Here is a 12,063-nt window from a genome sequence, read left to right on the forward strand (position 1 = left end):
GCAATTTTTATTAGTAGAAAACATGGCATGTAATTCTGAATGAATACCAAATTGTTTCAGACAAGCAGAATTAGACTCTAACAGCTTATGAAACCCGGAAGACATGGGTTTAGAGTCTGTTTCACTGCTCCATCTTTTTTGCTTCCCTTTCTCATTGCAGTGCCCTATCTCTTATGAAGCTTGGCTCCTGGCCAGATAATGTATTCCTCAAGTCCCTGCAGGACCCTAGTAAAGTGAAATTGGCAGATTTCCAAGTGGAGGGAGCTGAGAGACATCAGGCTCCTAAAACAATGTGCAGTTGTGATGTATTCTTTAAAGAATTAAATAGATTATTTATCTACCCAAATCCATACTTTGATAGCAACAAAGGCTTTTGGTCATTACTATTATTCTGTGATATATTTCAGTGATAAAATAGTAAGTTCAGTTCAACAAAATTGTGTGTGAATACCTACCACATACAAGGCACAGTGCTGGTAAAGCAGCAAAATTAATGTAAACTGTCTTCTTCTTCACGTAATTCAAAAAACTAGCTATCACAAATATGATTTACTTGTGTGGTCATTTGCATTATAAAATACCAAATCATAGGATGAATTATATTCAACCAGTGTTTGATTATCTTTAGACATGTTTCATTTGTGGTACAATTTTGTTTTTGTGATTTGGTGTTCTATCTTCAGTCATGGTCCTAACCCTGGGGTTGGGTTTCCTGCCACCTGCCACAAGGCTGCACTGGTTGCCTAAGGTGGCTTTGCTTTCTCAAGCCACATCCTCTCAGAACTGAGATGTGTTATCCTCATTTTCAAATATATTTTCCTATTGTGTTGTTATTGTTACTACAATGCCTAAATTTGATATAACTATTTTTTTCAATTCATGATACTCCATTGACAAATTTGATGCCTATACAAGATGTATTTTCTCTTGGCATTTATGTCATCACATGAAATGTTTTCTTACTTGAATTACTTTAGTCATCATTTAAGAAATTATCAGTCATTGAATACCTAGAATAACAAGATTATCTGAATAAAAAAAATCTTACCTACATGGGTAATATTAATTTGATGAATTTTAAATGTTTGAGGTGGGGGGAATACATTTAAACTGAAATGCTTATGTTTGTAGAAGTAAATGTAATTGTAAGAAAAGATATAAAGTGGAAATGATAAGACCATGCAGGTAATATAGCTTTTTAAATTTGCCTGTCACCTTACACAACATTTTCTAAATAATTATTATTACCTTTACTAGTATTTTAATTGGGTCCACCCATAAGTGATTTAGGAAAAGAAAATTATAATTTAAACATAGTTATTGGTTCTGATTTGCTTTAACTAATTGTTTTAAAAGTAACTGTGTTGAAATTCAGATATTTCCCTGTCCCCTCTGCAATTTTTCACACATTGTGTATCTTGAATAGCTTTGAAAAATGTTGGAAATGGGGTAAATCTAGGATTGAATTCTGATATTCATTTTAACGTTCCTTTCTTTTAGGTACTGCATGAAGTTATGTGGAAATGAAAGCGATTCACGAAACCCCTCCTCCAAGAGTGAATGAATGTCTTTCATAAATGGAGCTTGGCTTCTGGTTTTCCCAGGACACTGACATTGTGGCAGAGACACAGCGGCTCTTCCTGCTATTTTCAGTGATTCACAGAACATCTGAACAGTGATGCTGGCCTTGGATTTACAGATTTCCATCCTGATACCTTATTTACTTCTTTGGGGCAGAAAAGCTTGCACTAATTGCTCTCCATGGTGGCTAATCTTTTCAAGAGCCTGATTTTACCTTACATCCATAAGCTTTGCAAAGGAATGTTTGCAAAGAAATTGGGAAATACAACAAAAAAAAAAGAGAATCGTCAGCTGAAAAAGGATCAAGACATTCTTATTGCTGGCCAGACCAAACCCCCTAAATTTTCTAATACCTTGAAAAGCACTGTAAAGAAGATTGCAAAGTGTTCATCCACTCGCAACTTATCCACTGAAGAAGACAAGGCTAACAAAGAATTTTCCCTCTCCCCCACGTTCAGTTACCGAGTAGCTATTGCCAATGGCCTCCAGAAAAATATTCATATAACCAGTGGTGAGAATGAGGATATCCTTCAGGAGTTATCTTCCATCGAGAGTTCCTACTCAGAATCACTCAGTGAACTAAGGAGCAGTACAGAAAACCAGGCACAGTCAACACACACGATGCCAGTTAGACGCAACAGGAAGAGTTCAAGCAGCCTGGCACCCTCAGAAGGGAGCTCCGATGGGGAACGCACTCTGCATAGCTTAAAACTAGGAGCTTTACGCAAACTGAGGAAATGGAAAAAAAGTCAAGAGTGTGTCTCCTCGGATTCAGAGTTGAGCACAGTGAAGAAAACCTGGGGAATCAGAAGCAAATCTTTGGACAGAACTGCCCGAAACCCAAAGACCAGTGCCCTGGAGGCCGGATTCAGTTCCTCTGGCTGCATTAGCCAAACGCAGGATGTCATGGAAATGATCTTTAAGGAACTTCAGGGAATAAGTCAGATTGAAACAGAACTTTCTGAACTCCGAGGGCATGTCAATGCTCTCAAGCATTCTATCGATGAGATCTCCAGCAGCGTGGAGGTTGTACAAAGTGAAATTGAGCAGCTCCGTACAGGGTTTGTCCAGTCTCGGAGGGAAACCAGAGACATCCATGATTATATTAAACATTTAGGTCACATGGGTAGCAAGGCAAGCCTGAGATTCTTAAATGTGCCCGAAGAAAGATTTGAAAACATTGAAAGTGTAGTGTACCAAATTCTCATAGATAAAATGGGTTTTTCAGATGCACCAAATGCTATTAAAGTTGAATTTGCTCAGAGGATAGGACACCAAAGGGATTGCCCCAATGCAAAGCCTCGACCCATCCTTGTGTATTTTGAAACCCCTCAGCAAAGGGATTCCGTCTTAAAAAAATCATATAAACTCAAAGGAACAGGCATCGGAATCTCGACAGATATTCTTACTCATGACATCAAAGAAAGAAAAGAGAGAGGGATACCATCCTCCCAGACATATGAGAGCATGGATATAAAGCTGTCTACTCCAGAGCCCAAAATCAAGAAGAACAGTTGGCAGTCACCTGATGACAGTGATAGAGAGCTGGAATCTGACCTCAATAGAAACAGTTATGCTGTGCTTTCCAAGTCAGAGTTTCCAACAAAAGGAAGTGCTTCCAAGTCAAGTTCAAAATCGCACAATGCTAGAGCCAAGAATAAAACTTCTAGTAGCAGCAGAATTGCAAATAAATCAGAATATGATAAAATTTCCTTGTATTTGCCAGAATCGGATAACTTGGCAAAGCAAACCACAACCTATTATGCAGACGCAACACCTCTCTGGCACTCACAGAGTGATTTTTTCACCACTAAACTTAGTCGTTCTGAATCAGACTTTTCCAGATTGTGTCAATCTTATTCGGAGGATTTTTCAGAAAATCAGTTTTTCACTAGAACTAATGGAAGCTCCCTCCTGTCGTCTTCAGACCGGGAACTTTGGCAGAGGAAACAGGATGGCACGCCTACCTTGTATGACAGCCCTCAGGATCAGTGTTTGAATGGGGCTTCTCAGGGTGTCCAAGTACAGAGTGAAATTGAGAACACAGAAACTGTGGACAGTGGAGTGAGTAATAGCATGGTGTGTGCATCTGGAGACCAGAGTCGCTACAGTGATTCTCAGCTCTCTTTACGTGAAGATCTTTCTCCATGGAAGGAATGGAATCAAGTAGAGCAAGGAGCTGATTTAGGTTTAGATTCATCCACCCAGGAAGTTTTTGACTATGACACAAACAGTCTATCTGATCAACAACTAGATGTTTACCATAAAGACCTAGAAGACTTGGGAAAGTGCCACAGTGTCCTTCACGATGACTCTGAGAGCTATGATTTAACCCAAGATGACAGCTCATCTCCATGCCCTGGGTTGGATAATGAACCACAAGGACAGTGGGTTGGCCAATATAATTCTTACCAGGAAGCTAATTCTAATGAGCTGTACCAAAACCAAAACCAGTTGTCCATGATGTATCGAAGTCAAAGTGAATTGCAAAGTGATGATTCAGAGGATGCCCCACCCAAATCTTGGCATAGTCGATTAAGCATTGACCTTACTGATAAGGCTTTCAGCTTCCCAAAATTTGGATCCACACTACAGAGGGCTAAATCAGCCTTGGAAGTGGTATGGAACAAAAGCACACAGAGTCTCAGTGGGTATGAGGACAGCGGCTCTTCCTTAATTGGGAGATTTCGAACATTATCCCAGTCAACTGCAAATGAATCAAGTACCACGCTTGACTCTGATGTCTACACAGAGCCTTATTACTACAAAGCAGAGCATGAGGAGGACTATAGTGAACCAGTGGCTGATAATGAAACAGATTATGTTGAAGTGATGGAACAAGTCCTTGCTAAGCTAGAAAACAGGACTAGTATTACTGAATCAGATGAACAAATTCAGGAATATGATCACCCTTCATATGAAACACCTTATGAAACCCCACAAGATGAGGGTTATGACGGGCTGGAAGATGATGTGGCTAGTAAAGGGGGATTGGAACCCTTAAAGGAAACATCAGTTGAAATGAAAATAAAAGAAGATGAAAACCAAAACATCCCTGAAAAGCCCCTGGAAATCATAAAGCGAAAGAAGATTCGTCCCTCCTTCAAAGAAGCAGCTTGGAAAGCCTATAAGAAGCAAATGGCAGAATTGGAAGAGAAGATCCTGGCTGGAGGTATTTATGTTTAAATGCTACATTATGAGCTCATTGTGTTTTACCATTGGGTGGTGTTCTTTAGAGCATGTTCTGTGTTTACTCTTGGGGGAAGGAATTTACTTTCAAGGAATTTGCATGTTTATTCTGAGAAGGATTTTATTTTACTGAACTCCCCCAACAAGTTGGGCTTGATGATTTAAAATCAAAGTGTTTTCAAATAGGTCATAAGCCCTATACTCTGTGGCTCAACATTTCTGTGCTAGGATTAAGCAAAAACCCCATTTCATATTTCCAACTTTATTGCATCAGTTATCAAAGGAAGGATGAGTGAAATCAAAGAGCAGCCTGGGGTCTACTTCTTGGTCCTGTTAGGTTTTACAGGGATCGGGAGAAAGATGAAATTAATCTTAAAGAATTAGGAAAGATGGACTCCCAGACTTCCCACTCCTTTTCCCATCAAATCTATACTTTGGAGCCTGCCAGCAGGAAGAGCTAGTTCTGCACAGCCAACCCCAGCCCATACCATGGAGGACCACAACCTCCCTCACTACCTACCAACGCAGCGGAGGAAGGGTACTAGAGCCAAAACCCTCAGGCTGTACCTGAGCGGTCACAAGTCACTCTTTTGGAGGATAAAGGAGATAGAGTTGAGTAGCTTCCTCCTAAAGAGTGGAGTAGAAGTCTCTTGCCCATTATGGAAATGAAAGCCGTACCTTACCTGATAGTTTTACTTGACCTCCTGGGGGAACAATTTTGGATCATATACTTTGGAAAAGTAGCTGCATGTAAATAAAAAGTTTTTTGAGTTTTTATTTATCAACCAAACTTCATCTGCACTTACCTCAATCCCTTACCATTTATGTTATTTGCATGCTTATCTCTTTATATCTTTGGGATAGTTTGATATAATCTCAGTTTTAATGCATTACATATTGTTAATGGTTTCCTTGATTATGGCATTGTCATCTTTAAAATACTTGCTGTACATAATACTCCATAAAGGTATATATTTATATGATCAAGTGTTAATTGCTATTATGAAATAATATAATAATTTCTTCAGCTGGTAGCTGATTATGGCTTCTTTTTCTTAAGCAAAATTGTGATCAGATACTACTCCAAACTGGCCATTTTCTGGTTGACATGGGTGGATCATTGAATAATCAGATACCTTTATGGTTAAACTGTTTCAGGCCCTAAAACAAGTGAAATAACTATAAGGGTTCTCTGCTCTAAAATTCTGTCCATATAAAACAACATATCTTATGGAATTTGTTTAAAGAACAATATAAGTCAAGGGCATCTTGGGTACATTAGCAGTGTTTTTTGGTGGTTATTTTTTTCAGGGAAAAGTTCTCAACTATCTTTAAAATGGATTTGAAAAGGCCAAGTAGTCAAAATCTTTATGTAAATGTAATTCGTATTGGAATAATGTCTATCTTATTTCAGAGTGACTTTTAATATTAGATATTCTTATTACTGAAACTCAGTTCATTGTTTCTTGAAATACAGGTCAGCTTTTTGACAGTGTCTTTTACTTACTATGGATTCAGAGAGGTCTACTTTAAAGGCATATTAAGAATAAGCAGTGTGTGTGTATATGTTTGCGTATCTGTTTGCTGTGATGCAGTACATGAACGTTTTAATGCTAACTGGTTAAGGTATCTGAAATGTTAGGCAATATTATAAATACAATGAAACTATACGTTTCAGAAAAAAGTGGATCTTCATTAACTTAAAAAATACCCCAAATTAGCAAACTTCTGCAAGGTAGATTGTTACTGATAATGACCATTTACATAGCTAACAATCCTAGTCATTCAATGGCATTTATCCTCAGAAGACATAAATACACTTTGTTATCCATACACCACCCACTTCAGAATCCGAAGAAGGTAAAACAATCGGTAACACATACCTGACACACCAGGCCTGACAACAGAGGACTCAGACCCCTCTAAATCTTGGAGCTTGGCTTGTTATCCTATGAGCCAGCTTTGAATGGAATCTGTTGGATATCATTTATCCTAAAGGAAATCATACACACGTCTTTAAGATGCTCTCTGGTTGCTTGAAAGGCACCAGATTGACTACCCAGGAGGTTGCGGTAGCCTAGATTTTAAAGGCCATCTCTTCTCCCTTTGGCAGCAGTCAGGCAGTTGTCCCCCTCCTGCGCTGCCAATATGCTTCATGAGGAAGGGCAGCCAAAGAAGGGCATTTTTCAGGCCCCTTCCCGGCTCAGAGCATCCCAATGAGTTGCCGGTCGTCACGATGGGTTTCATGTCCATAGCCATCTGCTTTACTGGGCTTTGGGTAGATGCCAACAGATTTTTCTCTCCATGACCACTCAGTCACCATTAGGTAGCAGTGCTGCCTTTTCTCCATTACTAACCTGGCAAGATTGGACCTTAGAGCTCTTGCTGTAAACGATGTGGAATGCGGTTCTCCTGTCATTGCTTGATAGAAATGTTAGCTCATAAATTGGAATCATTTATTTCAACTTTTGTCTTCAGGGTCCTGGTAAAGAGGGAATTTTTGTTTTTTAAATAGCATTCCTTATTTTTTATTAATTAATTAATTAATTATTGCTGTGTTGGGTCTTCGTTTCTGTGCGAGGGCTTTCTCTAGTTGTGGCAAGTGGGGGCCACTCTTCATCGCGGTGCGCGGGCCTCTCACTATCGCGGCCTTTCTTGTTGAGGAGCACAGGCTCCAGACGCGCAGGCTCAGTAGTTGTGGCTCACGGGCCTAGCTGCTCCGCGGCATGTGGGATCCTCCCAGACCAGGGCTCGAACCCATGTCCCCTGCATTAGCAGGCAGACTCTCAACCACTGCGCCACCAGGGAAGCCCCAAGAGGGATTTTTTTAAAGACCCCAGTGTACATGGATGTTTGGTACCGGTGTTTCTGAGAATCTTCACCTTGAACAGCAGGCCAGTGGGGAAAGAGATTTTAGACTGTGTGTAGCCAGAACCCCCATGAGGCCATATTCTTCTCTTGTTGCTGGAGCCTGCTTGTGTAGCTGGCCTGAAACCCACACCATGGTGATGAACATCTGATCCCCTACCTCTAGCCCTTCACCACCCATCAACTGGAATTAATTATTATCTCCTCAGAATTTCCCTGTATCTATCTCTTATGGCTCTGGCTTCCACTTTATATAATGACAATTTATGTGCATTCCTCATGTTCTCTTCTAAACTGTAATCTGAAGGCCAGAGGTCTTGTCTTTTCATCCCTTCGTTTGCACTGTGCCTAGACCAGTGCTTTATACAGAGATGGCACTGAATTAATACCTTGGATGAATGCCTGAATCAAGGGAAGCAGGATACTAAACAAAAAGCACAAGCTTTGAAGTCAAACCCAAATCCAAATCCAAACTGTGACCTTTAATTGCTAAGACTATGACTTTATCTCCTGAGAGTTCAGAAGTATGATTAGAGATAAAAACTTACTATTGAGCACTACTATATCCCAGGCACATTCCAGGCAGTTTATCTGCTTTTTATCCCTTTGCTCCCTACAGCATCACTATGAATTTGATTCCATTATTATCTCATTTTACAGGTGAGGAAACTGAGATGCTGAAAACTTCCATAACTTGTTCAGTGTCATACAGTTAGAAAGGGGGTGAATCCAGAATTAAATAGATGGCTAATTTGTTTATTTAGAGCAGCTATATGCTTACTCACCTCAAAGGTTGTTTTGTTCATGTTTGAAGGTGGAGAAACATGATGAAAATGGAGGTGGCATTAGCCGTGAGCCTTATTCCAACTAAAGGATTTTCATGAGAAAACAGGACTAACAGGAAAGGCACTAGGGTTTTGTTATGAAATAGTTCATTCCCAGTTTTTCTACTTCAAATCCATGGTTCATCTTATAAATCAAGGCTTGTAGAGCCCAATAAATAGCGTACAACAACTGCTTGAAGGATGATGTTCTGAAGTCTGAGTACACTTTACCTGACTCTAAAGTCAGTTTGTAGTAAATTTTTCTAGCAAAGAACAAAAATTTTGTTTTGTTTTGAAATGCCATTTCCAGGCTGTCTGTAGGTTCTGAAAGAGGCTGCTCCTAGACAGATTATAAAGTCCATGAGTGAATTTCTTTTTCTGTTGCTACTGTAATGCCAGAGCCTGCCCCAGTATCTCGCAAATTTATCTAGTCCACACATATTTATTTATCTCATCTAGTCTAAATGCTAGACTCCTTTCTAAGTTGCTTGGCTATCTAGTTCCATACAAAGTGGAGAACTCTTAGAATTCAAATAAACTTTAGTTTTCTTTCTTTCCGTCAGAAAGACAATTTTACTAGATATATTTTAATATAGTACAATAGGGAAAATGTGATGGAGAGTGCAAGCAGGACTTTTCACTCCTTTAGCTCCGTTAATCACATCTTTCTTTCTATGAGGGTGTAACTTATACATCTCTAAAAACTTAGTTGAATTTACGTAAATTCCAGGTTTAATGTTGAAGAATAAATAGTTCAACTAAGTTTTGGAGGTTTGTTGGCCCAAGTTTGTCTATCACGAGGTGCTTCTTAAATTTTTGATTGCCTCTGGGCCTCCCCGCGGAGAGTCTGGGTCAGGAGCAATGGGGTCTGCCTTTTTAACATGCTGCCTGACGCAGGTGAGCATCATAGCACAATTTAAGAGTGCTGCTAAGCACTGTGCAGCAAATATTATACCTTCCCGTGTAGTGTCGTTTCATCTCTTCTTTTCAAATTAGAAGAGATAGAATCAGTCTAAGAAAACGTGTGAATAATTTTCTTAAAATGAAGACTGATTTTCTAATCCTCCAGAGCAGTAGGTTATTACACTTATGAAAAGGTTTTGGTAATTTATACACATTAAAATATAGAGAACAATCTATGTATTCCTTGAAATTGAAACATCCTTCTTCAAGGCAAGTATAGCAGTACTGGTAATAGCAGAAGGCAACCCATTTGTAAAATGTTCTATTAAAACGCTGTGCATAGCAATACACTTTTGGTTTAGTATTGTTTGCTTCTAAATACTCTAGAATTACCTGTGATATAAAGTGATTGTCTTGGTGTTTGAAATAGATTATGATCTAGAAAGGAGACCTGTGAAGAGTGAAGTGGCCAAGGGCCCTTACAGGCATTAGACACAGCTGGCATCTCTACTTCTTGCTAGACAGAAAGCCCAAAATACCCAAGGGAGTAATTCTTCTAGGAGACAGGACTGGGACTCAGAATACAAATGTGTTTATAAATCAGTTGTGTGGGGAGAGAGGAAATGGTGGTGTGCTCCAAGAGGACCCAGAGGTCTTAGAGTGTATGCTAGTGTGAGATGGAGCTAAGAGATAGGGACAGAACCAACATATATTTAACACCTTCCTATCCTATTCACCTCTAGAAATTTTAAGTACATATTTAATCCTTGTTGGGTAGTATTAGCCCCACTTTGTAAATGAGATGACTGAGTCTTAATGAGGCAAAAGCAGGTCAAAGTCTATACAGCTAATAAGAGTATTGATGGAAATTGATGCACGTATGATAGAATTCAGCATCTGATGCTCTTTCCGTGACATCCCATTGCAGGTGTGGGCAAGTCTTGTCATGAAAGGACATAGCTTATATATATATATATATATATATATATATATACACACACACACACACATATATATATATATTTTTTTTTTTTTTTTTTGCGGTACGTGGGCCTCTCACTGCTGTGGCCTCTCCCGTTGTGGAGCACAGGCTCCAGACGCGCAGGCTCAGCGGCCATGGCTCACGGGCCCAGCCGCTCCGCGGCATGTGGGATCCTCCCAGACCGGGGCACGAACCCGTGTCCCCTGCATCGGCAGGCGGACTCTCAACCACTGCGCCACCAGGGAAGCCCAAGTTGTGCTTTTCAGGTCAGCCAGTTTTGTGTTAGCTTCTGGAGTATTAATCTCTGTTAACATAAAGTGAGTGATAATAGTTTGGGATGATATATTATCACATTTTTAAGAAGTTTACAAAATCTGGAAGGGTGACACTTGTCACATTAAAAGACTTTATTAAGAGTGAGGAAGTGCTGATAATAGTTTTTGAGAAATGAAAGCATTTTACAGGAGGTAGGGAAGAAATTCACAAGGATACACGAAAGCCGGCTATTAACAGGAATAATGAAAATGCAGGGTTCAAAGATTTTGTTTACTATAATTATTAATGGCTCCTAGCTATATACCTGGAACACTTGTCTTTGTAGGGAAACTAAAAACACAATTTTCAAGGGAAATATTAACTGACGATGAAAGATGGTGATTTCCAGATTGTAATAAGAGTATCACTTCAAAGCCTGCAGTGCGATTTCCAAATTCCAGAGATTGAAGAAAAGGTATTATGTCAAAATCTCAGATGGATAGGTTTGTGTTTGTTTGTTTTGGCTAATGTCATTGTTCATACACTTTCTGCAGGTTCAAATAGATATGTTCTATAGAAATTGTGAATCATGTGAGAATTTTCTATGTGGTGTGGAATAAAATAAAGAAACTCTGTAGTCTGGTGTAAGACACAGCAAAGTATAGCCTAATCAATTGTTATTGATTAGGTTAGAATTGGAGGAGCTGGGACCTGAAATAGATATACCCACGGGGGTGATTCAGACTCTGAGATAAATCCAAGGAGGAAGTGAGAAGAGAAAGTTCAGTGCAGCAGAAGAAAATCTGCTGCTTGGGAAGTATATACCTCAGGCTACAGATGGCTACCAAGGCATCGAGAGTCTAACTGTGCTTATCATTTGGGGAGGTACAGAACAGCCAGAAACAAAGAGAACTGGGGACCTGAGATGGGCAAGAATTTTCTCCAGGAAGGCTTTTGTTTTTTATTGGACCTTGGTTACCTGGTTAGGGACCAGGAAAGGATCTGAATATCCCAAAATGGGAATTATTAAGAGGAAAGCAGGGCTTCCCTGGTGGTGCAGCGGTTGAGAGTCCGCCTGCCAATGCAGGCGACGCGGGTTCGTGCCCCGGTCCGGGAGGATCCCACATGCCGTGGAGCGGCTGGGCCCGTGAGCCATGGCCGCTGAGCCTGTGAGTCCGGAGCCTGTTCTCCGCAATGGGAGAGGCCACAGCAGTGAGAGGCCTGCGTACGCCAAAAAAAAAAAAAAGAGGAAAGCAAATCCCAGCGGGATTGATATACTAAATACGTCATCCAGAGAGCGACCTAGCGACCTAGTTGCCTGAACTTAGGTCCATGGTCAGGAATGAGTCTCTAATATAGGTTAAAAAAAAAAAGTTTGATTGTTCCACTGGCATCCAAGGACTGAGCCCAATTTGCAGGCAGAATGACTTGATGCTGAGCCTCAGATTGCCGGGATACCCT

At 40.1% G+C, this 12,063-nt stretch overlaps 1 protein-coding gene across 1 annotated transcript in view; it reads left to right on the forward strand.

Annotated features, from left to right (window-relative positions):
- Positions 1-12,063, forward strand: part of UNC13C (unc-13 homolog C) — a 591,853-nt gene that overhangs the window by 15,964 nt on the left and 563,826 nt on the right. The window contains exon 3 of the mRNA XM_029237965.1: positions 1,501-4,753. Within this exon, the coding sequence (XP_029093798.1) occupies positions 1,762-4,753 (2,992 nt within the window). The 5' untranslated portion in view covers positions 1,501-1,761. The remainder of the gene's footprint in view (positions 1-1,500; positions 4,754-12,063) is intronic.

This window comes from Monodon monoceros, unplaced genomic scaffold (genome assembly GCF_005190385.1).
Source record: "Monodon monoceros isolate NGI ecotype Baffin Bay Population unplaced genomic scaffold, NGI_Narwhal_1 Super_Scaffold_21, whole genome shotgun sequence".
Lineage (NCBI taxonomy): Eukaryota > Metazoa > Chordata > Mammalia > Artiodactyla > Monodontidae > Monodon > Monodon monoceros.